The sequence below is a fragment of the Lontra canadensis genome, unplaced genomic scaffold, assembly GCF_010015895.1.
Source record: "Lontra canadensis isolate GAN:19392208 unplaced genomic scaffold, GSC_riverotter_1.0 scaffold86, whole genome shotgun sequence".
In the NCBI taxonomy this organism is placed as follows: Eukaryota; Metazoa; Chordata; class Mammalia; order Carnivora; family Mustelidae; genus Lontra; species Lontra canadensis.
The window spans coordinates 936,274-964,121 of record NW_022631080.1 but is presented as its reverse complement, the minus strand read 5'-3'; the positions used below and the strand labels follow the sequence as shown (position 1 = coordinate 964,121).

Sequence of the window (27,848 nt, the reverse complement as noted above, 5' to 3'; positions counted from 1 at the left end):
ACGACCTGATCCGAAGGCAGAGGTTTCAACCCACTGAGCCACCCAGGTGCCCCTGGAAAATATTTCTTTAAAAAGATTCATAGTATGCATTTAGCTTCCTTTTCTAGTCCAGACCCTAGTTGTCTTAAACTTCATATATTTTTTAAAAAATAATAACAAAAAGCTTATACTTCTTCATTCCCATCAAAATGGGTTTGCCAGCATTAGGTGAACTTAAGATAAAATAGTTATTATATAAGTTACAAAGTTGAGTGACACCTGGGTGGCTCAGTCAGTTAAGCATCTGCCTTCAGCTCAGGTCATGATCCTGGGGTCCTAAGATGGAGGCCCACATCAGGCTCCTTGCTAAGCAGGGACAGTTGGGGATAGTTCTTTGTTGCTGAGCAGGGAGCCTGCTTCTCTCCCTCCGCCCCTCCCTGATGCTCATGTTCTCTCTCTTGCTTGCTCTCTCTCTCTCTCTCTCTCTCTCAAATAAATAAATCTTTAAAAAAAATAAGTTAGGAAATTGATTTGCTCCCTCCATCATGTTCGTCACCTTTTCTCCACAGCCAAACGGTAAATGTAAACTTACTCCCTAGAAGATGATCTGGGCCCCAATTTCTAGCTAATTGGGAGAAGCAGCCCTGAGTTGAGCACTGTCAGGCTGATTTGAGCCTTAAGATATGATGATGATGATTGTGTCAAATGTAATCAAGAATATGGGCTCTGAACAGACGAGGGGGCTGGTTGCTTTTAATTCAGGTTCACAGACGGAGCCGACCTCCCGTTCACCGCTAGTCACAGCTGGCTGTAATGGAGCAATTTTTAAAATGCAATTTCATTCTCTGTGGAGCAGTAAGGATCAGGGATTGGATGCATGGGGTGGGGTGGGGGGGCAGAAGAGCCTCATTCTCTTCTTTAAAAATTCTATTTATTTTTGGTATAATAGCTTTCGTCCTGGAAATTCCAAATTCTGTAGTTCTGTATCCGTGGTTTTCAACTTTCTCAGATCCACGACCACCTCCTTTATTTTCTTCTGACACATACTTTATGACACCTTCTTGACTAGCATAGACCAAGAGTTGTAGATAGGATACCCAGCCTAGAGATAGAAGTTTTTAAGTGCAGCCCTGACTCTAATTTTAATGAGAAATGAGTCATTTAGAATGAACTAATGTGTATTTCGCTGTGCAGTTCTTCAGTTAGAAGCACACTAGAACACTCATGACTTTTCTTGGTGATTATACTCTGAATGCAATAACAAATGCAGGACGACACCAATATGTTACCAGTACCATGAGGGGCATTGGCCACCCTAAATGGAACTTTCCAAAATGCTGAACAACTCTTGGCATAATGCTTAACAACACAAAGTAAAATTTTCCTTGGATTTTCGTGGCAGTTAGTTACCTTTCTGAAAAAGAAATCAATGTGTAATAAAAGCTTGATAAGAGTAAGATATTCATACACACACACACACACACACAAAAACACACACACATATGTATATATAATTAAGTTCTAGGTTCAAGTATTTATGAACATGGTTTCCCCCATGTGAGTGTCCAGTGGGACAGGGAGAAGTGCTATGGGACTTGAGGACAGTTCTTTGTTGTCTGAGACATCTCCCCTTTCCAACCTCTCCCCACAGACTGCTAGTGTGGTACTCTGTAATCACTGTATTAGATTAAATATCTTCCCTCAGTTTCCAGAAAATCTTTCTAATGTGATTTGTAAAGTTTGGTTAAATATTTTTCTGGACAAGAACTGATCTGTGAACTAATGAGATAGCAATATTCTCTGAGAACCCAATATATTTCTTGGTGATAGAGCTGCCATTTTTACCAGACTGAATGAAATGAGCAAGCATTTAAGATCTGATAGATAGTCTAGCAGCACCTTTACAAATTCTGGGATTGTCACTATGGTGATAATCTATTTCTACCACCTTTACTGAAAGGATAAAAGGATGATGAGGACACCCCTCAAGGAGATATTAATTGCCTTCTAACTAGATGTTAACAAATGGAATTAAATTCTGTATAACCATCACAGGTGATATTATCATAACTCCCCAAGATATTTAAATCATGCATACTATTTAGATGGAGGTTGTAACAGAAATATACACCCAGTTCTTGATGAGGTTAACCAGGTAATTTAGTAAAACAAAAACATATATGCACATATATAGAGATAAATAAAAACCTGTGTGTTCTGTATGTTCAGAGCAGACATATTTTTTTTTTACCCTGAAGAAATTTTAGACTGGCAGGTAAGCAAAAGGCAGCAGTCTGTTTGCATTTCATCAGGGCATTTGACAAGGTCTTTAATTAAATTCCTGTGAATCCATTGGAGAAATGCTAGCTAGACAAGGTAGGTTGGATGATTTAGAAACCATCACATGCTGTTATACAAAGGGTGTTGAGTAAAAGATGGATGTCAAGTGGTGAAAGAAGATCTCTGGTGCTGTGCCACAAGGTTCTGTTCTCGTCCTTGATGTGCTAAATATTTCTGACAGAACATGAGTAGAGCTATCAAGAAGATGCCCATTCACATTCATGGGCTATACCAAGCAAGGAGCGTAGGAGTATGTTGGGTGATAGATAGAGTAGGGAGGCTCTTTTTGGTACATATTTCTGGACCAGGATCAAACTTAAAGGCAATCAGAAAATTTGCCAGGGTAGTAGATTGATTTTAACAGAAGCTATTGTTTGTTATATGCTCTGGCTTTCTGGTGTACCTAAAAAAATACATGAAATGAACACTGTTTGTGAGAGCACATCTTAAAAATTCAAAAGAAAATATATTGGTTTTTGAGTAGCAATGGACTATTCAGTGCAGTGCATTGGCCAGTGAGAGTCTACCCCTTCATTTTCGTTACTAGTAAAATACTCAATGAAAGATAACAACTTCCAAACGTTTAATTAATGTCTCTTCTTCTGCAAAGCAGAATACAATTTTGGTCAAAGAATTGCTCAAGCTCATTTTTAAATATCTCATCTGAATAAGAGTCTTTTATATAACCCACTTTGTGTAAGAAACAAAGGTGATATCTACTAATTGTTACAAGGTTCAACTTAAATAATGTATGTGAAAGCAATGGATAAACTTTAAGATTCTATATAAATATAAATCATTATTCAATCAACTTACATCAAGAAATAATTGTAAGTTTTTTAAGAACAGGGGACTAGGAACTTCTCATTTTTAGGATGTCTGCCTGATTCATAGTAGATTTATTGACTTTTTAATTGGATTTACCAAGTATCCATTAAATACCACAAACTGTGTGTAAATTCTTGCTCTCAAGAGATTTACAGTAAGTGAATGATGATGACAAAGAATATAGAGACTTTTTGTAAATAGTGCATTCATAAGTAAGATGATTATTTTTTTAAAATATTTATTGATTTATTTGCAAGAAAGAGAGAAAGTGCATGTGTGAGTGGGGGCTGGGGCAGAGCAAGAGGATCTCAAGCAGACTCCCCCCTCAGCGTGGAGCCCAACTCAGGGCTTGATCTCATGACCCCAAGATCACCACCAGAGCCAAAACCAAGAGCCAGGTGCTCAACTGACTGCACCACACAGGTACTCCAAGACAATTCTTGAAAGCACATGAAGGCCCCAGATTTATTCTTTTAGTGTTGTAGGGGTTTTTTTTTTAACATTTTATTTATTTATTTGAAAGATAAGAGAGTGAATGAGAGATAGAGAAAGAGAGAGCACAAGCAGGGGGAACAGCAGGCAGAGGGAGAGGGTGAAACAGGCTCCCGCTGATCAGAGAGCCCAATGAGGGTCTTGATCCCAGGACCCAGGGACCATGACCTGAGCTGAAGGCAGTTGCTTAACCGACTAAGCCACCCAGACATCCCTAGTGTTGTGGTTTTAATTGAAAAAAATAAATACCTAATTTATGATTATTCTTCATAAATTTGAATTGATCTTATGAAAGGCCATCAGTGCATTTCAGAGTATCTAGTTCATTTAAATGCAGTTTCTCCCCCTAGTAATTAAAAGTAAGAAAGCAACAAATTTTAAATCTTTATTTTGATCATCGGTTTTAATTAGCTCAAGCTATTTGTAATCCTACAAATCTTATAAATTATATCAGACTTACAAGTCTTGTAAATCATATCTGAGCCATTAAAAGAGGTTCAAAATTAAAAGGGCAATTTATTTAGAATCCACCAATACTTAGTCACTCTGAGAGGTTAATTCATTTCTCAGCTGATCTCGTAAAAATGTATTAATTTTACTGTAAAATTTCTAGAAAAGAAACATGTTTGATTTTCTTGTTTGATAATTTTAATGTAAAACATTTCTCAAAAGGTACAGACTTCCCAATAATCTCCGTATCCTCAGCAAACATTTATTAAGTTACCGTTATAAGAAGGCCACAATCATATATACTATGATTTTCCCTTATTTCCTAAGATGAAAAAGATTGTACTGCTGCCCATAATGTCCTCTCTTTTTTTGTGTGAATTGAGTCACATGGCATTTTATTTCTTTTTTAAAATTTTATTTCTTTTCAGTGTTCCAGAATTCATTGTTTATGCAACACACCCAAAGCTCCATGCAATACGTGCCCTCCATAATACCCACCACCAGGCTCACCCAACCCCCCACTTCCCTCCCCTCCAAAACCCTCAGTTTGTTTGTCAGAGTCCACAGTCTCTCATGGTTTGTCTCCCCCTCCAATTTCCCCCAACTCACTTCTCCTCTCCATCTCCCCATGTCCTCCATGTTATTCCTTTTGCTCCACAAATAAGTGAAACCATATGATAATTGACTCTCTCTGCTTGACTTATTTCACTCAGCATAATCTCTTCCAGTCCCGGCCATGTTGATACAAAAGTTGGGTATTCATCCTTTCTGATGGAGGCATAATACTCCATAGTATATATGGACCACATCTTCTTTATCCATTCATCTGTTGAAGGGCATCTTGGTTCATTTCAGTTTGGTGACCATGGCCATTGCTGCTATGAACATTGGGGTACAGGTGGCCCTTCTTTTCACTACATCAGTATCTTTGGGGTAAATACCCAGTAGGGCAAGTGCAGGGTCATAGGGAAGCTCTATTTTTAATTTCTTAAGGAATCTCCACACTGTTTTCCAACATGAATGCCCTCTTTTTGAATAAAACCTTCAAGCCTACCTCAGGTCCAAAGTACAGTATTTATTCTAGTAACACTCTTAGATGGCAGCTGAAGATAATAAACAAAGAGCTAATAATTTTTGTCATCACACAAATACATACCATAATCCTAATTTATATAATAATCACAAAAAACAAAGAGCTTTTGAGAACAATAATGTAATAATATCCATTATATTTACCGCACAGGGAGATTGACAAGTCTACCTTGAGAGGTAATGTCTTAGAGTGGACTAGATTTGGTGTGTCTAGTTTTACCACTAATCTGGGAACTTCACCCAGTCTCTCTGGAAGTCAGATTTCTCCCCTACAAAATGCTGATGATTATAACAACTGGGCTTACTGACCCCATCAGATTTTTTAAAGTATGAAAGGAGAAAATACATACAGGAAAGCTTCAAAACCAAGGAACATTGTTTTAGTGCAATATACTGTAACAATAAATGTTGAATTCAAAGGACTCTTAAGAGTGTATTATTAACCACAAGAGAATGCTGAATAAGGAATTAGGTAATAAAAGTTACAAATATTTACAGGCTATAACTTCAAGTTCATGTCAGGAATTAGAAAGTTGTTTGCATTTCCCAATTCCATTGATAGACCTCTACCGTAAGTTCGTATCATCTGGTGATATGTTTTTAGCCACTTCCATTTCAAGAGAATCTACATGTTTGACTCTTGATCTTAGAAAATTGAACCAACCCGCCTTGCCATCTTCAGAATATTATCTGTCAATGTCTAACAATCTGTTCTGTTTTTCTCTAAGTGAGGATGAAAATGCATATTTGTTTGACTGTGTAGTCTTAGGAGACTCAGATGATCCTAGGCTTGTACTTCTAATTGGTTACTGCATTAGTTTTCATATATACTTCAGAAGAGAAGAAAAACTACTCAGTTTAGCTTATCAACATTAGGAAATACCTCTTTTTAAGGAGATAAACACTGTGAGTGACCAAAACCAAAGATTCACCTTAAAGACCCACATGATACAAATCACAGAGCATTACTTAGAGTAGAGATGTTGTCAAAAATTGACCTCTGTGCTCCAGAGCAGAAATGTTACAGGAAGACAGCCTGGAGGGATAAAGAAGAAGGTAGTTTATTACTTTGCCAGGCAAAGTAGGCTGCTGCCAGCTCATGCCCCTAAGAGTACAAGCCCGCCCAGGGTAAAAGACTGAGAGGTTTTATAGGAAAATACAGGATCAGGGCTGTTTCGATAGGAACCTACTACGAACTGTCAGCTTCATTTCTCACATCCTCAAAGTGACGTCATGACTAGCACTGGCCACTGGCACCCAACTCTCCTTAAGAAGTATACATCGAGGGCAGCAAGATCTCCATATCGATACTGAGTTCCTAGAACAAAGAATTCTATAGAAAAACAAGTGAACGGGACGAGGAGGATTTGCGAATAAGGAAGAAAAGAATGTGTTCAAAGTCAAGCCTTGCTGAAGCACTAGTGTGCCCATCTTAATTTCTGTCCATCTTTATGTTTCAATAGCGGTTTTAGAAATTGTGTTTAACTATTAGCCCAACCCTAATCTAAGTTTGTATTTTTCTGGAAGGTAGTGTAACCACATTTTTTCCAAAGATCTTTTATAGTTCTGTAAATATCTAGAATAGTACTTGTAGTCTTTGTATATGGACCAATCCAAACATGATTTTTAAACTTCCCCAAAGGGTGTCTTTAGGTAGTATATCATTGGAAAAATATAAACTATAGATATTAGATTAAAAGATGTTCATCTCTTCGTTAGCAATCCAAGGTAGGAATATATATATACACACATAAATATATATATACACATACATATGTGTGTATATATATACACACATAAATATATATACATATATATGTATATATACATATATATATATATATCTTGAGTATTTCACCTGTGCATAATATTTTGTACACTTCTTTTATCAACTGATTTTTTTCAGTGATACATGACAGAAACAAATCAAATGAAATGAGTAATGCAAAGAATAACGGAATGTTTTCATTTAACCACTGTCCACATTTTCTTCTCAGAAACATCCCAGGGCTTTTAGGAATACTATGTAATAGCAGTTGTTTCCCTAATGATATACTGTAGAAATTCAATTTTAAAAATGCTCAGAGAGTATAAAGATGTATGTGAGGAATGTTGTATTTTAAAAATTCCTTGCATGATTAATCATGCCAATGCTCTCTTATAATCTAAAGGTAAAGTCTACATGATGATTTTTTTTTTACTAAAATGTGTGTATCACTGAAGGAAGTTTAAACAGCTTCAAAGCTGCAGTTTATCTTTAGAGGATTAATCTGTTTTTCATGCAAGTGTGTTGCTTCTGCACATGTTAAAAAGTCATCCTGTGTTGTCTGGGGTGAGGAAAGATGGGAATGAGTTTTCTGAGAACTAATCAGCAATACTTTGGGAACATTTAGGTCGTGGTTTCCAATTAACTCTGGAGAGTTTGAGTAATTTGGTACCAGACCTCAGGAGAGAGGGGATGAAAACCTCGTTAATTCATGTGTCGGTGAACAGCAAACCAGCAAATTTGCGTTGAAAATGGATTTTTGTTTGTTTTGTTTTGTTTTGGAGCAAACACCAGCTAGATCTTTCTGCTCTGGTTAGAATGGGAGAATATCTTTGCCTGTCTGTGTTCCCTTTTGTGTAGAGTTGTTTTTTTTTTTCATATTTGACTCTGCTTACATAGTAAAGTAACAAATAGTTAAATCTGTACCCCAAAATGAAGACTGGAATTCAGTGGCATAACCTTCCCTGCACTTTTCTTCTTTTCCTACAATGAATGTGTCAGAAGATGTAGACACCAATATCTATTTTCAGAGTTAGAAATATTTCTTTTCTGGGATGCAAGTTTTGGGCTATAATCCCAATTCTGCCACTTGTGTGTGACTTGGGAAAAGTCATCAGTTCTCTTAGACTGAATCTCACCAACAGCAAAATAAAACCAGCCATAACCTGAACCATAGATCTGAGAGGTTTCTTATTTTTATGAAAATCAATGCAATTAGGCCAACTTTGATTGAACATTCATTACTGTATGAGGAGATAAAACCCAGCTAGAGGATCTCCACGTCCTTTGATAAGAGAAAGCCAGAAAAATGTTTCAAAATAAATTTATCACTTCTTAAGCTAATTGAAATCAAAGTTCATGAATTCATTGGAGCTACTGATAGGGAATCCACATGAATCACAGGCTTAATCACACTGTAAGTATAGTTAAATATTTACCTCTCTGTCTCCTCCACCAGAATTGAATATATTAAATGCCAAAGTCCATGACCATGCCTCATTGACTTTGGTGTCACCATCACTGAGCATAGATCCTGGCACGTAATATGTATTAGATGTACAGATGACTTAATGAGATGTTGGTAGACATGTACAAACAAGAATGAGGTGCTGATTTAAAGACAATCTGTGTAGAGCTTAAAGCCCTCAAAGGGAATGAAATATCTAACCGGAAGCATATAAAGAAAAATAGAAGCAGACTATAGGTAGAAAAAAATGGGAATACCTTATAAAGTAATGAGAGAATAAATCTGAATATATTTTAAAACATGTGAAGAGCCATATGGATTTTAGCTTTAAAAAAATGTATTTTCTGTGCTATATCTCATAGACTTGATCTCTTATTCTAGGTCAATAATTGAACGGACAGAGTATATTTCTCACTGTACACCTCACTAGCAGAGGAGAAAAAAGAAATATCCTCTCATGGCCAGAATGCTTCTGTGGCTGTATTTCTAAGTAGATGTTACCCTCAGCCACGTTAGAGTCGTGGCTGGTAAGGTACTGATGGGGAATGAGTCCAAGCATTATTGAAGGACTTTTCTTAGATTCACAGTTCTCATTGGTACAAACCACTAATACGATTGCTAGAGACTAAAAGGAATCCTTTCTATGTGTATCCATGGGTAATACAATTCTAGCTGTCCCTTGAAAACACAATATAAAGTAATTTTTAAAAGATTTTATTTATTTATTTGACAGAGACACAGGCAGAGAGGGAACACAAGCAGGGGGAGTGAGAGAGGGAGAAACAGGCTTCCCACTGGGCAGGGAGCCTGACGCAGGGCTCAATCCCAGGACCCTGGGACTATGACCTGAGCCAAAGGCAGATGCACAAACACTGAGCCACACAGGTGCCCCTATAAAGTGATTTTTAAAAATCAGAATGTAATGTATTTACTAGCAAATCTGTAGTTTCTGTTATAGTTATCAGCAAAGTGAACTTCAGGTTATGTTTGGTCCTGGAACTAGTGCTGGATGTTGCTAGAAACTTTTGGTCCCAAGTTCAAGTGCTACTGCTAAGGTGCTCCTTCACTCAGACAAACAGAAAAGGGAAAAAAGTTGTCATCCTGTAATCATTCCCTAAAAATATCATAGGAAACGATAGTGTTTAAATGCAAATAAACCAGGAGGGAAAGATTTGGGGTATTTTGTTTGGTTACTCCATGACAATCACAGGGCACAGATGGAGGTATTTTTTAGTGGAAGACTGAGTGCTGGGAATTTCCTCAATTTGTCACACTTAAAGAAACACCTGGGCAAAATAGCCTCCTCTGTCAGACTGAGTCTTTTTCCCCTAAAAATATTCAATGTGCTTATTTCTGTTTGAATATATATGTATGTATGTATGTATGTGTGTGTGTGTATAAAATACATAAAATCCTATAGTATAGTGCTCTGATAAAGTATTGTCCATTCATATATCTAATAATGGAATATTGTCTGTACATTCATTCAGCTCTACAGCCTTACTTGGGAAATTAGTAAGTTTTCCTTCCCCCATGTGCTTTGCTTTGGTTTTTTTTTTTCAACATCTTAATTTTATTTTACATTTTCCATGTCCCAAGATTCATTGTTTATACACCACATCTAGTTCTCCATGCAAGATGTGCCCTCCTCCTTAATACCCACCATGCTCACCCATCCCCCACCTCCCTCACCTCCATAACCCTGTTTGTTTTGCAGAATCCACAGTCTCTCATGGTTCATCTCCCCCTCTGACTTCCCCCAATTCACTTTTCCTTTCCTTCTCCTAATGTCCTCTATGTTATTCCTTACGTTCCACAAGTAAGTGAAACCATATGATAATTGACTCTCTCTGCTTGACTTATTTCATTCAGCATAATCTCCTCTAGTCCTGTCCATGTTGATAGAAAAGTTGGGTATTCAACCTTTCAGATGGCTGTGTAATATTCCATTGTATATATGGACCACATCTTTTTTATCCATTCATCTCTTGAAGGACATCTCAGTTCTTTCCACAGTTTGGCGATTGTGGACATTGTTGCTATGAACATTGGGGTATATATGGCCTTTCTTTTCACTACATCTCTATCCTTGGGGTAAATACCCAGAAGGGCAATTGCAGGATCATAAGGTAGCTCTGTTTTTAATTTTTCGAGGAATTTCCACGTTTTTTTCCAAAGTGGCTGCGCCAACTTGCATTCCCACCAACAGTGTAAGCAGGCTCCCCTTTCTCCACACCCTCTCCAGCACTTGTTGTTTCCTGTCCTGTTGATTTGGGCCATTCTAACTGATATAAGGTGGTATCTCAATGTGGTTTTGATTTGAATTTCCCTGATGGTTAGTGATGATGAACATTTTTTTCATGTGTCTGTTAGCCCTTTGTATGTCTTCTTTGGAGAAGTGTCTCTTCATGTCTTCTGCCCATTTTTTGACATGATTATCTGTTTTTTGAGTGTTGAGTTTGAGGAGTTCTTTATAGATCTCGGATTTCAGCCCTTTGTCTGTAGTGTCATTTGGGAATAACTTCTCCCATTCTGTGCATTGCCTCTTTGTTTTGTTGACTATTTCTTTTGCTGTGCAGCAGCTTTTTATCATGATGAAGTCCCAAAAGTTCCTTTTCACTTTTGTTTCCTTTGACTTTGGAGATGTGTCTTGAAACAACTTGCTGTGGCCAATGTCAAAGAGGTTACTGCCTATGTTCTCCTGTAGGATTTTGATAGATTCCTGCCCCACATTAAGGTCTTTTATCCATTTCGAGTTTATCTTTGTGTATGGTGTAGGAGAATGGTCGAGTTTCATTCTTCTGTATATAGCTGTCCAATTTTCCCAGCACCATTTATTGAAGAGACTGTCTTTTTTCCACTGGATATCTTTTCCTCCTTCGTCGAAGATTATTTGACCATAGAGTTGTGGGTCCGTATCTCGACTCTCTGTCCTACTGGTCTGTGTGTCTGTTTTTGTGCCAGTACCATGCTGTCTTAGTGATCACAGCTTTGTAGTAAAGCTTGAAATCAGGTAATGCGATGCCCCATCTTTGTTTTTCTTTTTCAACATTTCCTTAGTGATTCAGGGTCTTTTCTGGTTCCATACAAATTTTAGGATTGTTTGTACTAGCACTTTGAAGAATGCTGGTGGAATTTTTATTGGGATGGCATTGAAAGATTGCTCTGGGCAGTATAGACATTTTAACAATGTGTATTCCTCCATCCCATGAGCATGGAATGCTTCTCCATCTTTTTGTGTCTTCCTCAATTTCTTTCATGAGTGTTCTGTAGTTCCTTGGGGATAGGTCCTTTACTTCTTTGGTTAGGTTTATTCCAATGTATCTTATGGTTCTTGGTACTATAATAAATGGAATCAATTCTCTAATTTCCCTTTCTATATTTTCATTACTAATATATAAGAAAGCAACTGATTTCTGTGCATTGATTTTGTGTCCTGATACATTACTGAATTGCTGCATGGGTTTTAGTAGTTTGAGTGTGGAGTCTTTTGGGTTTTTCATATAAAGTATCTTGTCGAGTGCATATAGAACTTTCTCCAAAATAGACCACATACTGGGTCACAAATCAGGGCTCAACCAATACCAAAATATTGAGATTATTCCCTGCATATTCTCAGACCACAATGCTTTGAAACTAGAACTCAACCACAAGATGTTTGGAAGGAATTCAAACACTTGGAAGCTAAAGACCATCCTCCTCAAGAATGTTTGGATCAATTCTCTTACACCATACACAAAGATAAACTCGAAATGGATAAAAGACCTCAACGTGAGGCGCCTGGGTGGCTCGGTGGGTTAAAGCCTCTGCCTTTGGCTCAGGTCATGATCCTAGGGTCCTGGGATCGAGCCCCGCATTGGGCTCTCTGCTTTGCGGGAAGCCTGCTTCCCCCTCTCTCTCTGCCTGCCTCTCTGCCTACTTGTGATCTGTTTGTCAAATAAATAAATAAAATCCTAAAAAAAAAGACCTCAGTGTGAGGCAGGAATCCATCAGAATCATAGAGGAGAACACAGGCAATAACCTCTTCAATATCAGCCATAGCAACTTCTTTCAAGATACATCTCCAAAGGCAAAGGAAACCAAAGCAAAAATGAATTTTCGGACTTCATCAAGATCAAAAGCTTCTTCACAGCAAAGCAAACAGTCAACAAATCAAAGAGGCAACTCACGGAATGGGAGAAGATATTTGCAAAGGACAGTACAGACAAAAGGCTGATATCCAGGATCTATAAAGAACTTCTCAAACTCAACACACACAAAACAGATAATCATGCCAAAAAATGGGCAGAAGACATGAACAGACACTTCTCCAGTGAAGACATACAAGTGGCTACCAGACACATGAAAAAATGTTCATCAACACTAGCCATCAGGGAGATTCAAATCAAAACCACATTGAGATACCATCTTACACCAGTTAGAATGGCCCAAATTAACAAGAAAGTAACCAACGTGTGTTGGAAAGGATGTGGATAACAGGGAGCCTGCTTACACTGTTGGTGGGAATGCAAGTTGGTGCAGCCCACTTTGGAAAACAGCATGGAGATTCCTTAAGAAATTAAAAATAGAGCTTCCCTATGACCCTGCAGTTGCACTACTGGGTATTTGCCCCAAAGATACAGATGTAGTGAAAAGAAGGGCCATCTGTACCCTAATGTTCATAGCAGCAATGGCCATGGTTGCCAAACTGTGGAAAGAACCAAGATGCCCTTCGATGGACAAATGCATAAGCAAGATATGGTCCATATACACGATGGAGTATTATGCCTCCATCAGAAAGGATGAATACCCAACTTTTGTATCAACATGGCCAGGACTGGAAGAGATTATGCTGAGTGAAGTAAGTCAAGCAGAGAGAGTCAATTATCATATGGTTTCACTTATTTGTGGAGCATAAGAAATAACACAGAGGACATGGGGAGATGGAGAGGAGAAGGGAGTTGAGGGAAATTGGAGGGGGAGATGAACCATGAGAGACTGTGGACTCTGAAAAACAGTCTGAGGGTTTTGAAGGGGCAGGGGGTGGGAAGTTGGGTGAGCCTGGTGGTAGGTATTATGGAGGGCACGTTTTCCATGGAGGACTAGGTGTGGTGTATAAAGAATGAATTCTGGTACACTGAAAAGAAATTTAAAAAATTAAAATTAAAAAAAAAAAGAATGTTTGGATCAACCAGGAAGTCAAAGAAGAACATAAACAATTCATGGAAACTAATGAGAATGAAGACACATCACTCCAAAACCTATGGGATATGGCAAAGGCAGTCCTAAGAGGAAATACATAGCCATCCAAGCCTCCCTCAAAAAAATTGAAAAATCCCGAATATACCAACTGTCTTTACACCTTAAAGAAAAATGAACAACAAATTGAGCCAACCCCATGCACAAGAAGGGAAATAATTAAGATCAGAGCAGAGATCAATGAATTAGAAACTAGAGATACAGTAGAACACATCAACAAAACTAGAAGCTGATTCTTTGAAAGAATAAGAAAGAATTAATAATACATTCCTGGAAACCTATAAACTTCCAAGACTGAATCAGGAAGAAACGGACAACCAGGATAGATCAACATCTAGTAACGAGACTGCAGCAGTGATCAAAAACCTCCCAAAAAACAAGAGCCCAGGACCTGACAGATTCCCTGGAGAATTCTACCAAACATTCAAAGAAGAAATAATACCTTTTCTCCTGAAACTGTTTCAAAAAATAGAAACAGAGGGAAAACCCCCATGTGCTTTTTATGTATTAGCTTGACCCACATAAAATTGCTGATATTCAGCTTAATAGAATATCTGGAGTCTAGAGATTCATTTAGAGATACCCTGATAAGTGTGTGGGTGTTTAGTGACAGAGTGTTACCTGTCTGATTGCCTCATTATAATCAGATCTTAAAAAGAAAACAAAGATGCTTAACTCCTGCCTTCTGTGATTCTTCCCCTTTGTGCAGAATTGGGTCTGGATGAGTAACTTCTTGGGCAACAGGGTTCTCCTAAGTTTTACAGCTACAGCACTTTGCCCCTTCAGTAGATTCTTGCTTCTAACTGCTGATAATGCAACTCTACCCTACCTATAGATCCTCTTATTTTCTTTTTCTTTCTTTCTTCTTTTTTTCTTTCTCTTCTGATTTTTGATGTAATTGTTCCATGATTCATTATTTGTGTATAACACCTAGTGCTCCATGCAATATGTGCCCTCCTCGATACCCATCACTGGGCCACCCCATCCCTCCACCCCTCTGAAACCCTCCATTTATTTCCAGGAGTCCATAGTCTCTCATGGTTCATCTCCTACTCTGATTCCCCCCCCCTTCATTTTCCCCTTCCTTCTCCTGATGTCCTCCGTGCTACTCCTTACGTTCCACATATAGTGAAACCATATGATATTTGTCATTCTCTGCTTGACTTATTTCACTTAGCATAATCCCTCCAGTTCCATCCATGTCGATGCAAATGGTGGGTATTCATCCTTTCTGATGGCTGAGTAATATTTCACCTCTTAATTTTTTTTTACACATTTTAATTATTTATTAGAGAGAGAGAGAGAGAGAGCAAGAGCATGAGCAAGAGAGTACAAGCAGGGGGAGCAGCAGACGGTGAGAGAGAGAAGCAGGCTGGCCACTGAGAAGGGAACAGGACAGTGCAGGATTTGATCCCAGGACCCTGGGATCATGACCTGAGCCAAAGGCAGACGCTTAACCGTCCCCTCTACAGATACTCTTAAAGGGTGACCAAAAGTGCAGTAGCTCTTCAGGCTCATTTCTTGAGTGTGAGAATACTCCATCCTCTCCCCTTTTGAGACCACAGTCTGTCCAAGTAGCTGTATATTTCTCACATACACTTCTTAAGCATATATATTTTTGAAATCCTTATTTAGTATGATACCTCAGCATGTCAGTTTCCCCAGAATGCAGATTCTGAGAGAGCAATTAACTCGCAGGAATTTTATTGGCAAGTGCTGTCAGGATAACACCTGTGAGGGAAGGCAAGGAAAGGAAGCGGGAGAGGGAAGAAGGAGAAGCTGGGCTTCAATGTAGTTGTAACCACAGCATCAATCAACTTCCCACCCCACCCCCCATCCTCCCAAATTGTCCTGAGTTGGGGCAAGAGGGCTAGGTTTTTATAACACATACATTAACCAGTTACTATATGCGTCCTGCCTCCAGCAGCTTTCTCAGAAGCTAGGGCAAAATGGATGGGTCTCCAGGGCCGTGATTCTCAAAGCTTTAGCATATATCGGAATCACCTAGAAGGTTTATGAAAACGCAGCTCACTGGACTCCATGCACAGACCTTTTGATTCGGTAGGTCTAGGGCAGGGCTTGAAAATTTGCATTTCTAATAAGCTCTCAGATAATGCTGATGCCGCTCGTCTGTGGGTCATACTTTGAGAACCACTGTGCCATACAGCTCATATTCAGGCACTTGAGAATGGTATACGGTGCCCTTATGAACAGAAAGAAAACTTTTTTAAGTCACCAGAGCAGTCCATACTCTACCAGATTCTTAGCTATTGTTGTAGATTAGAATAGCTGATAATTAAAATTCGTTACATAAAAAAGAACTTAACCTCTATCATAAATTATATTCATAAAGTATTATTACTATTCCCGATATCTGGGCATTGGTACTTTTAAGTTTAGCCAAATTTTCACCAGGGTCTATAATTGGATAACCTAGACAGGAATTTACAGAATAATTCATGTTCAAGATCTTCACTTTTTTTCTAAAACAATTCTTAAAATTTCTTTACAATTCTCATTATTTCTACATTTTTTATTTATCATGTAAGGCACTTAAAGCCATATGGTTACGGAAAATTAGAAAATATAAGATACAGCCAGAGCTATTTGGAATACGTGAGTATGACATAAAAGAACCCTTGACTCATTTCTGGTCTAGACTTGGCGCAATTAAAATTTAGGAATTCAGTGTACATAGATTGATCTCAGGAGAAAGGATATAGCCTTAAAACTCCCACATGAGCAGGAGACAACAATTTCACCTCTGATCAAAGAGGCCTGCAAAAGAACTCACTTGAAGAGATTTTCCGCTCTCACAGCCATTGAATTTTGTTAACGTATTTTCCAAATTAGCAAAGATTCAGCCTGATGTCAATATTTCCAAACACGAGGGTATCATTGAGGAAAATGGTGCCTTGCTGTCCTGCAAGAGTTACTGTTCTTCCCTAAGGGCCTAATTTACAAAGCAGCAAACTCACTGGTAGGATTTGGCTAGAAATCTCGTTGTCTCGGTAGAACCCTTTCATCTAATTTATGTGCATTGTATTTTACATAGAACTCTTGGAAAGTTATTTACTAGATACTTCCTCTGGAAGCAGAGAGTAAGCGGCATTTTTAGTTCAAGACTAGGGTAGCATCCTGTGCAGCTAACAATGAGGATGACCCCGCTAATAAAATGCACACTATTTAACTCTCTGAGCTTCCCTCTTCCCTGAGAGTTTCCTTTTTGTCCTTTTATTCCCCAGAAAGTTGGAGCATGGGAGAAAATATGTCATTGTCCAACCCTGTACTTGTCTTCTGGAATGTGACAGCTTATTTCTATCCCAAATTTGAGGCTGGAGGTGGCGTTAGTCTTAGTGATTTCTGTTGTGTAAGCCAACCTGGAAATACTAGCTTGAACAGGATGAAATTGACGCGTTTGTAGGTCAGAACCGGCCAGGTGACAGCAAGTTAAGCATGCTTTCCACCTGAGTGTTGCCTGCCAGATTTGAACACTAAGATTCTCAGTGCTGTGGCGATGCTTCTGAGCTTTGAAATCATACAGAATAAAAAGATTTTAAAAATAACCATTTTCATCTTTGTCCCTCCACTGATAGTTTGCCAACCAGATAAGCAGGGAGTGAGCAGTCCAGGTCAGCCCCTGAACTGTGCAAGGTTGAACTGATTTGCCCAACCCCTGCACCAGGATACCTTTCAGCTATGCAGCAGGAAAGTTTATTTAGGGGCTGATAAATAGCTTCGTGCAGAGCTTCCTATTTTCCAGTAGCTGCATCCTCATAAACCTATTCTCCCCTCCACCAGTTAATGCAGACAGAAGATTTTTATCCAGTATGAGCACCGAAACTACACTGTGGAAGACTGTAGGCTCAGCAAAAACCTCATCCGTGATGAATAAACAGCTCTTCCGGGGGCTTCGCTGCCGCTGGCTCGGCAGGAGCTGTTTATTGCCTGGTTTGCACATCCCATGATAAAGTTGCTGCTGAAATAAATTGCAGTTTTGCATAATTATTGACAATCACATCCTAACAAGCAGTGTGTATCATATTCAAGTGTTCAATTTTTTAAAATCCATTTTTAGCTTATGTTTAATCCCAGAAAGTGTTTGTGTGGTAATAGAAGGCAAATATGGCATTTAAATAGAGTACTAATTTCCTCATTGCAGACAAAAAATTTACCTGAATCTTTTTAGATGGGGCTGTTACTGCCAAAGGCAATTTTCCCTCCAAGCTGTTATTATGTAGATTTTTGCCAAGGGCATATGTGTGTGTACCCACAATATATGAATTATATATACATATATGTTTTATATATATGTGTGTGTATATATATATGTTCAGAAAAAATATGAATAATTTTTTTAGATTTGTGTGTCATTAGGAAATTTGGTTCACCCCTTCTAAAAGATTAGAGGAAGGATGGGGGCACCTGGTTGACTCAGTCAATTAAGTGTATGCCTTCTGCTTCCGTCATGGTCTCAGTGTCCTGGGTACAAGCCCCGAACTGGGCTTCTTGCTCGGGGGTAGAGGGAATCTCCTTCTCCCTCTGCGTCTCCCCCACACTCATACTTTTTTTTTTCTCTCTCTCTCAAATAAATAAAACCTTTAAAAAAAGAGAGAGAAAGGGGAATGGTATGTGGGCCAAGCGAACGAGTATGTTTGAGTAACCCTAATGTATAACTAACTATACATGGGAGGCAGTCATCTTGACACACATTATCGTCTTTTCATTCTCATCCCAGTGACAGGCATTGCAGATGAGAAATTTCAGACTCAGAGGGGTTAAGTAACCTACCATACTACACAGCTGGTAGAGGATATTGGGATTTGAACTCAGATCTGTCTGGTTTTTTTTTGGCTTTACTTTTTCCATTACACTGAAGTCTTTTCTTTGGGAGAATATTCTCAGTTGTATGACCATCAAATAATGAAATGTAAAGCAAACACCATAGTTAGAACCATTAGAACACCATAATGTCACACAAAATGGTATCGTGCACAATGGTTTCTGTGAAATATGTCATTTTTCTCCTTGTTAGTCATGTTCTCCTCTATCCTCCAGTCCCCTTCTCTTGTTTCCTCCAGTGTTTAACTTTCTGGTCTAGCTTTGCATTTTCTTGAACTTATTCCTTGCCTACCTAACCCTGACTTTCTGCCTCAGGTAACACCAAAGATGAACATGGTGTAGGGATTTTGGAACTTTACCTATAAAGATGAGCTTATGCTTTTGCTGCATATGAAAATAAGTTTTCACAATGGGCCAGTAAAAAACTACCAAGTTTTTTTAAAAAGGATTGCTTTTGGAAGTTCATATATAAACTGTACAAAGTCTACACACACACACACACACACACACACACACTATTCTAGTTGTTGTTGCTTTTAAGATGACTTTTAGCTACAACCCACCCCTTTGCTGGTATTACAATTTCATCCCTTGATCTTTGCTCTTTTCGGGGGGGGGCAGGGTGCACCATTGTGATACCTGAGGAGAGCTGCATCTGGATATTTGTTCCTTTGCAGAGTGAGTGAGCGAGAGGCTGCTCTGGAAGAAACCCACAGATTACTGCAACAGTTCCCCCTGGACCTGGAGAAATTCCTTGCCTGGCTTATGGAAGCTGAAACAACTGCCAATGTCCTGCAGGATGCCACCCATAAGGAAAGGCTCCTAGAAGATTCCAAGGGAGTAAGAGAGCTGATGAAACAATGGCAAGTAAGTGAAGCTATTCTACTTTGCTCTCTTGTGAATCCTGATGTACAATTCACGCGTCTATCCTCATAACTGATATACTGGGGACAAAGTAAAGTGCTTCTTCTCTATGGCCTGATATGGTGCAGCATGTGGGCAAGAGAGGAAGAGTCAGAAGGAGAAGGAAAAGGCATTTAGTATTTCATTTAATGCCCTAGTCTTCGGAATGATACATGTTTTTGACCAAAGAAACCTTGCCCATAAAACCATAGCTTTGGCCAAGGAGAAACTTTGCTCCAAGAAATAAATTAAGGAGTGGTTTATTAAATGGAAGAAGTTGCCATTTTGGAGTGTTTATTTAATATTTTACAGGGAAAGCATCTGTATGAATTGTCTGTTTTATTTAGCGTTGCTAACTGAATCAGTTTCCCTTCATTACTTTCAAATACATTTTGAAATGTTAATCTGGCATTTTGTAGCTTTCTTCCCAACACTTTCTGTAAAAAGAAAAATGAGATTGCTAAATTTGTCATAGTTAATGATCATACAATATTCAGACAATTGTTTTTCCTGGAAACAAAAATTATTCCAATAAAGTTTCATATGCATAAACAGTGAAAACAGAAGTTTAGGGCAGTTTTGTTTAAATGATGTCTTGGTTCAAGGAGGCCCTTAACTTTATTCTCAGTGCCTGATATAATTTTACGAACTATTATGGAGTTTTGTTAGGTATAGTTGAGTTTTCTTACTTGATACAGGAACTTTACTAATATCTCAAATCAACTTTAGAGTATCAAAATAATATGATCAAGCTTTTGGACTTCTTTTTTCCATATACTTAAATTACAATGAGAAAAGGTGATGGTGTATACTAGGTCGAAAAATACTTCCACAATCCGACCATAATAAACAATGTTTCTTCTCCTCGTCCTTTCCTTGTTTCCCTTCTCCTCCTTTTTTTTTCTGTTTTCAAAGGATACTTTATTCCACAATGTGTGTTGAGTTAGTTTCATTATTGGAAGTAGCTCATTTAGAGCAATACCTGCTTTTATCTTTGTAGATATGTCCCATGGCTCAAGAGTGTAAAAACTATGCAAAGTTAGACTTTTGGGTCACTCTTAGATGAATGGGTAGAAAATGTTCTGCTGTAACTTATTTAACTTACAATATTTCATAAATAAAATTGTATTTTTCCCTTTAAGTACCTATGAAGCCACCTAGAATTTTAATAAATATGTGGGCTCACATATTCTCAGCAGCTGTGGTAGATAAATAATAAAACCTTAAGTCAGTTTTTTAGCAGAATACTTTGAAAAGGAAGAATAATCCAAGAGATAATTTTATAATAAGGATTTAATTAAACATCCCTTTAATTAGTGAACAAGTCTTATTGAAGGCCAAGATAACATCCGTGTATCTCCTATATGTTATCTGCGTTACTATACAGTGAAAAGTCTGAGAAACTGCAAGATTCTGAATGATTAAAGAAAAAGATTGCCATGTTTTTAAACTATATTTCCTATGGGAGCATGGAGAACAAACTGCATTTTGTGTTTGGATCTCTAATCTCCCTTTCAAAAACAGTTGAAAGTTATGCAGAGGACACTTTCTTTTTTTTTTTTTTTCCCCCAGAGGACACTTTCTTAGTTTATGCTATAGTACTCATAAGAAATATTTATTATTAAAAGCCATATAAAGCTCCCCTAGAGTTCCTGAAAACCTTAGACATATCATTCCCCCCCCCCCCTTAACTACAATAGGACTAGCTGAGATCTCAACACTATTTTAAAACAGAGACAATTTTCTCATTCCCTCCATGTTAATACTGGGCTTTCTATAAATTCCAGTTGCCTGAGGTTGAAACTACATTTTATGGATAGAAATGACATTTATAGCCAGCTCTGATTTTCAGTTAGATGACTAGATAACAGTCTTTTGATGAAAGATTTGGAGATGTCATGGAAAATATTTGAAACTACTGAAACTATTGATTATTGTTGTTAATGGCACATTTCAAGTGATAGATTCGAATTAAGGTACTGGGGTTTTAAAGCAACAAATGGAAATGCCAAGCTTGAAAGTAAATATAACCACATATCTTCAGAGATTACATGCAATTTCAGTATTTCAGCTAAATGGAACTCTCTGCTTTTTTTTCCCCCCTCTGAAGATATTTTTTAAAATTTTGAACAAAAGGAACTTTCTATAATATGCACGAAGGAAAAAAGTGTAATAATAGGACTTTTCACTTTGTTTGAAGAAGCTGGTAGCATTATGTTCATTGTTTGATTCATGTTGTAGAGTGAAAATAATTCTTACATATTAAAAAAGGAAACTCCAAATGCCTAGCCAGAGCATCAGCTCTCCCAGCAGATTCCAATACATCTGTCTTCCCAAAAGCATTGATGTTTTGCTTCGTACAAATGCTGCTGAATGGATACAGGGTGGCGGGGGGCATTGTGTGTGAAAACCTTCGAAAATATGTTTTTGCTTTATGACTGTCAATCAATTCTTCTATATATGGAGACCCCCCAGCTCTTGTTAGAATGAGTATCACTGTTATTTACAGTCTACTTCATAGGATATTTAATTCTCTCAGCAATAATCACAATTCATGGGTTCTATAAGAATACATGTTTTATGAAGCATATGCTTCCTGAATGGAATTAATCTGAGTAATTTCACTCTAAAAGCCATTAAGATTCCTTCCTCATATTAGAAAAAAATGCTTATTTAGTTTTCTTACAAAAAGCAAGGACATTACAGTTGTCCTTACACTTCAGGATGAGGAGATTTTTCTTATAAATAGTGTTATTTCTGACAGTCTAACTGGAATTTTAAAGCCAATATTTTTTTATAGAATATCATATAGAGCCCTGCGAGGTGACAGTCTGAGAATTTTTACAATGCAAATTTATCTTTAAAATGAAGAACTATATTCATAGTTGAATCAGATACTTCCTGTGTCCAAAACATTTCTGCTTTGGGCCCCAGAGAATTAAGATATCCTGAATTCCAAGTTCTAACACAAAACCGTGGGTAACTAACTAAAAATGAGAAGACTCTGTATCTTTGCTAATATTCCATAAGAATTCTGCCAATCTTAACTGGTTGGCTAAGCACCCCTATGAGATCATTGTAATACCAGCTTATAAAGAAGGTGTGTGGTTGTGGGTACATGGTGGAGAGAGGTGTTCATAAAGGTGTAATTAAGGGGCGCCTGGGTGGCTCAGTGGGTTAAAGCCTCTGCCTTCAGCTCAGGTCATGATCCCCGCGTCCTGGGATCGAGCCCTGCATCGGGCTCTCTGTTCAATGGGGAGCCTGCTTCCCTTCCTCTCTCTCTGCCTGCCTCTCTGCCTAATTGTGATCTCTGTCTGTCAAATAAATAAATAAAATTTGTAAAGGTGTAATTAAGATCTTTTTCTCAGCAAGAGAAACTATGAGCAATTAATATTTAAGATTCCTTCCTCTGTGATCTGGATCTTGTCTCAGGCCAGAGCTCTAAACTCAGTTTCTTCTCTAAGCTCATGCATTTCACCCGTATCTCCTTCCCCACCCCCATCATAAAAATTCTCTTCTATTAAAGAAAATATTTCCAGAGAGACTAGTTTGATAAACTTTGAATTGTACATCAGCATGCACCTCTAAATTGATTAAGAAAGCTTAGATTTCTGGTACATAATTGAAATTGGAGAAGTATAGATGTGGGACAAAGGATATCCAATGTATGTATATTTGTTGTCTTTGAGGAAGAAAGAAATAAGAAATAAAAAATAAAACAAATAACATTTAAAAAAAGAAATTGAGGAAGTAGCTTCTTTAGTGTTTCTCACAAAAAAATCTTGGCTTGCTGGTTAATTCCAAAGGAAGAAGGAAGAATACAATCTTAGTAACACGATTAGTATTCTGAATAAATTGGATTGTCATCTTTCTTGGGACATCTAAGAATAGAGAGGTAATCTGAGGATCCCTAATTCTAAGAAAAGGAAACCCTTTGTGTATTCCTTTCTGTTGCTATAATTTGAACTAAATTTTATACTTTTTTTTTAATCTTTCTACTTTGGTTTTTCAAAAATATGAAAGTTAATCATGATATTTTTCTTTTGCCTGGTGATGCTGCCTACTGTTTAGGATATGTAAAACCTATATATATATATGTATATATACACACACACATAATTTCCTTAAGAACTTTGACTATACCATGAAATCTGTTGTAAACACCTGTTAACTGCCTAGTGTGCTGTTAGGACTGGCACAAACATGATTACAGAGATGTTTTTTAAACACAGTTTGGACAAAGTATTAGGTTGTGTAATCAATTTAATGAGCATCAATCCACAATTTTTATTTTTTTACTTTTATTTAATTTTTTAAACCAAAAACTCCCAGTTCATCCATTTCTCCACCCCCCCTCCCCACCTCTTACAACCACCAATCTATTCTCTGCATCTGTGAGCTGATTTTGTTTTGTTTTGTTTTTTAGATTCCATGAAAAAGAGAGACCATATAGTATTTGTCTTTCTCTATCTGATTTATTTTACTTAGCATCACAATTTTTAAATAGCAAGAAATGAAATTAGCAGAATAGAATAGGAAATGACAGACTCCATCGCTCTTAAGGAAGGATCAGGGTTTTTTGGTGAAACTTTGGTTTCAGCTCTGTACGTGTGTGAGGGAGAGGAGGGGAAAGAGAGAGAATGAGAATGTGCATACTGGATATATTCAAAAGCCTCTATAGTAGAATATGACATCTGCCTTTGGAATGCTTATATTCCAGAGGTGAAAATACATATGCCAAGGCAAATTATAGTAGTATGATCAGTGTTAGAGGGCTAGACGGGGTCTAGTGAAAACAGATGATTATGCTTAAGCCTTCCAAAGAGGCCAGGAAACTCACCTAGAACAGTGTTTTCCCATCTACCTAATATATTGAAGGAGCTTTTTTTAATAGATTTATTTATTCATTTCAGAGGGGAGGGACAAGAGGAGAGGGAGAGAGAGAATCTCTAGCAGACTCGCCACTGAGTGTGGAGCCCAACTCCAGTCTCAATCCTAAGACTCTGAGAACATGACCTGAGCCAAAATCGAGAGTCAGATGCTTAATGAACTGTGCCATCCACATGCCTGAGGAGGAGCTTTTAAAAATGCTAATTCCTTGGTTCCAACCTGTAGAGATTCACATGAGATTGATGTCCTGCCCATGATTCTGATGTCTAGACAATGTTAAGAACCTCTGCTCAGAGAACATTAGAAGAAAGGATTAGGGCTTAGCTAGGTATAGAGAGTAGAAAAGAAAATTTTGGCAAAGGCAATAGCATGTTCAAAGTCCTGAGCTTTGTGGGAGTTTGAAAATCTGAAGGTACTTCTGTGTGGCTGGAGTATCGTTATTATAAGAAGTGAGATCAGAAATGACAGCTGGGGCTAAATTATGTAGAAAAACATCAGGATATAGTAAATAGTGTATGGGCCTTGTAGGCAAGAGGACCACTTATTCTCCTACTTGTTGCCTAACCTCTAAGTCTAAATCGTTTTTTCTCTACTGTGAGTATAATATTCACAGGATTTGTGAGGATTAAATAATAGGATACTGTAAAATTCCCTCTTGAGGGGCAGAGTGTTGAACTCAGAGGGCTCAATATGCATAAGCTGTCTTTCTATCCATTTGGCCACTTACCTTTAGGAGTTTGGACTTTATCTTTAGTCTCTGGGAAGTCACAGTATAGTTTTAGGCAAGGAAATAGATTAACCAGACTTACACTTTTGAAAGATCACTTTGGTTGTTGAGAGGAGAATGTATTGAAGGATATAAAAACTGTCTAGAAACCATAGTTGGAAAATTTTTCTGTACTGTTCCAGTAAGAAATAATAATTAAGGTGCTGAGGTTGAACAAATGAAACCAATGTAGGAGCTATTTGGAGGTGAAAGTCAACAGCATCATGTATGTTATGGGACGCAGCGGTGAGGGATCATCCTGAGGTATGATGAGGAGTCACTGACTGCTTACCACTTGGTGTGACTGAGTGCCTTCACGGAGTTGTAGAAATCAAGAGGGCAGCCAGTTGTGGACAGGGAAGTCAAGAATGTGGTCAGTTTGGAGGTGTTTGTGCATCATGAAGGTGAAATTCTCACCTCCTTTAAACAGTTGTGAATGTGGATCTAAAATTCGGAGTAGATACAGGTTCTAGGTCAAAAATACAAACTTGAAGGACATTAACATGGCAGCCAGAGAAATACGTGATTTTACACATGAATCATGACTTGGTTTTCTCCACAGTCCATTCAGAAATACACATAGAGGTCACCAAAATACCACTTACTCCAGCACAGAATTAGTATTAAGTGATGCCATTTTCTATGTTATTCAAAGGGGCACAGCTATGGGGATGCTTTCAATGGTTTAACCTTGAAAAAAGGCAAAGCAGTAGCAAAGCTGTAGTGTAAAACTCCTACCTTGGAAAAAGTAAAAGTAATTTGAGTAATGAATCCAAGATCTTGAAAAACTTCCCAATGAAGACAGTTTGTTTCTTCTCTTACACAAACATGGCAGATACTATGTTTTCCTTTTATTCACATGTAGCTACTATAAAAAGGTCATATGCTTCCACAGTACTATGAATTGCAGTACACACAAATAGATTCAGGAGCCCCATGCTTGTCGTCTTATCACATTCAGAACTTTCTCATGTTCTAGGTTTAGACCCTCAAATTCCTGTAGATCACAGAGATAATCCAAAAAGAAACAATGAAATAATTCAAAGTTTAGAAGAAGGAGTCAATGAAGACAAATGTTTTAAAAAGACTGGTGTTTTATCTCCTATAGAAAGAAGACTAATTATAGAAAATAAGAATTCATCTTTGCCCAATGATGGAAACATAATCAGTTTAATGTAATATGAGTATAGTCACTTGGTTATAGGGGTTATGTTACCACAGTCTCTTATCTATGTTAACATGTTAATTGAACATATTGAAAACTTTAGAACCTATTGTTCTGGATATTGCCATTGAAATTACCTGTTATCTAGACTGATACAAGGAAAGCACTAAATTGAATAACTTTGTAATTCAGTTCTAGGATGCTATAATTTTAGATATACAAACTAAAAGGAAGGCCCACAAAGGAAAGAGGATACTGTGAATACTGAAAAGTCAATTTTGATAGCCCCTAATAGCCATTGTCTTTTGTTCCTCACAGAGCTTTTGTGAGGATCTTATAAGGTAATAAATATAAAAGCACTTTGAGAAAGCTTTCCTCAAGTGAAAGATCCTTATTAATGATATGAATTACCATTAGACAAAAGTCCAACTGAATATATAAAACTAATAATATATTCTTTAAAATCAATGGATCAGAGTTATATTAATTAATGAGAATAATGATTGCTAAATTTTTCATTTTTTATAACTGATGAAGCACTTTTACTTTCATTTTCTGATATTCTCCCAGAAAACCTCTGGTATTGGTACTCTTATTATTTTTATTTTCAGTTGAGGAGGGTAAAATTAAAGATGTTATAGTAATGTAGCTATTGCTCCTTCCTTGAAAATGAACAAATGTGAGTTTCATCATACCAGATTGGGGGGAAATAGTTAAAAATAAGAGCCTGTGAAGTAAATGTTTAGTTTTCTGAGATGAATAACACAATGTACTCATCCAATTATTAGGATAGATAATGGTAATAACTCACTTTTTTTAAAAGAAATAGTACTCTGTGTTAGGCAATGTATTGGGTGCATAGCCTGCATGATGTACTATCATCTTACCCTTCTTACAGATGAAAAAAAATCAAAGCTTTGAGAGGTTGGGTAACTTCTGCCAAGGTCACACCACTATATACAGAGAATTCAGTTCTTTGAACCTAAATTTGACCTTCTGACCTTCAACTCACCTTACTCCTCTTCTCATTCCTCTAAACTGACTTGGCCTTCCAGGCAAAGATACAACATAACAACATGTAAGTCTCAAAGAATTCACCTAATAGGAATTTGTGGACTAATGGAAACATTCCTACTTCCTGAATATCCTACTTCCTAAATATCCAACTTCCCTTTACCTTTTTCAGTCTAGTTTCGACATTGACCTCTCAACTGAAAAACTTCTCTATGAAACCACTGTAACTCCCAAATGCAAAGGCTTTCACCAAGTCTTTCCTGCCCTAGAAATCTCTGCATCACTTGTGATTATTGCCCTCCACAGTTTTCGGGGGAATGTCTTGCCTTTTGACTTGCTGGGGTTTTGTGTTCTACTAATTTTCTCCTACCTCTCTACTCATTCTTCTTTCTTTACCTGAGGACCAGTTATGGGCTGTCTTTTCTGCATTCATTAATCTCACTCTCTTCATTCGATGGTCAGTAGTTATTAAGTGTCTCTCATGTTGTAGGTATTAGACTAGCAACTGTCCTTCACCCTCCTTTAATCCGATGATTTGAAGATTTTTTTATCTCTTTCCTGTATCAGTCCCATATTTCTTACTGTATGTGGGGCATTTCTTACTCAAATGTATCAC

General features: G+C 37.6%; 1 protein-coding gene across 4 annotated transcripts in view; it reads left to right on the top strand.

Annotated features, from left to right (window-relative positions):
* The window catches only part of DMD (dystrophin), a 2,197,254-nt gene that overhangs the window by 1,695,602 nt on the left and 473,804 nt on the right, over nucleotides 1-27,848 (top strand). For all 4 annotated transcript variants that reach the window (XM_032883124.1, XM_032883125.1, XM_032883122.1 and 1 more), the window contains exon 55: nucleotides 19,172-19,361. In XM_032883124.1, the coding sequence (XP_032739015.1) occupies nucleotides 19,172-19,361 (190 nt within the window). The remainder of the gene's footprint in view (nucleotides 1-19,171; nucleotides 19,362-27,848) is intronic.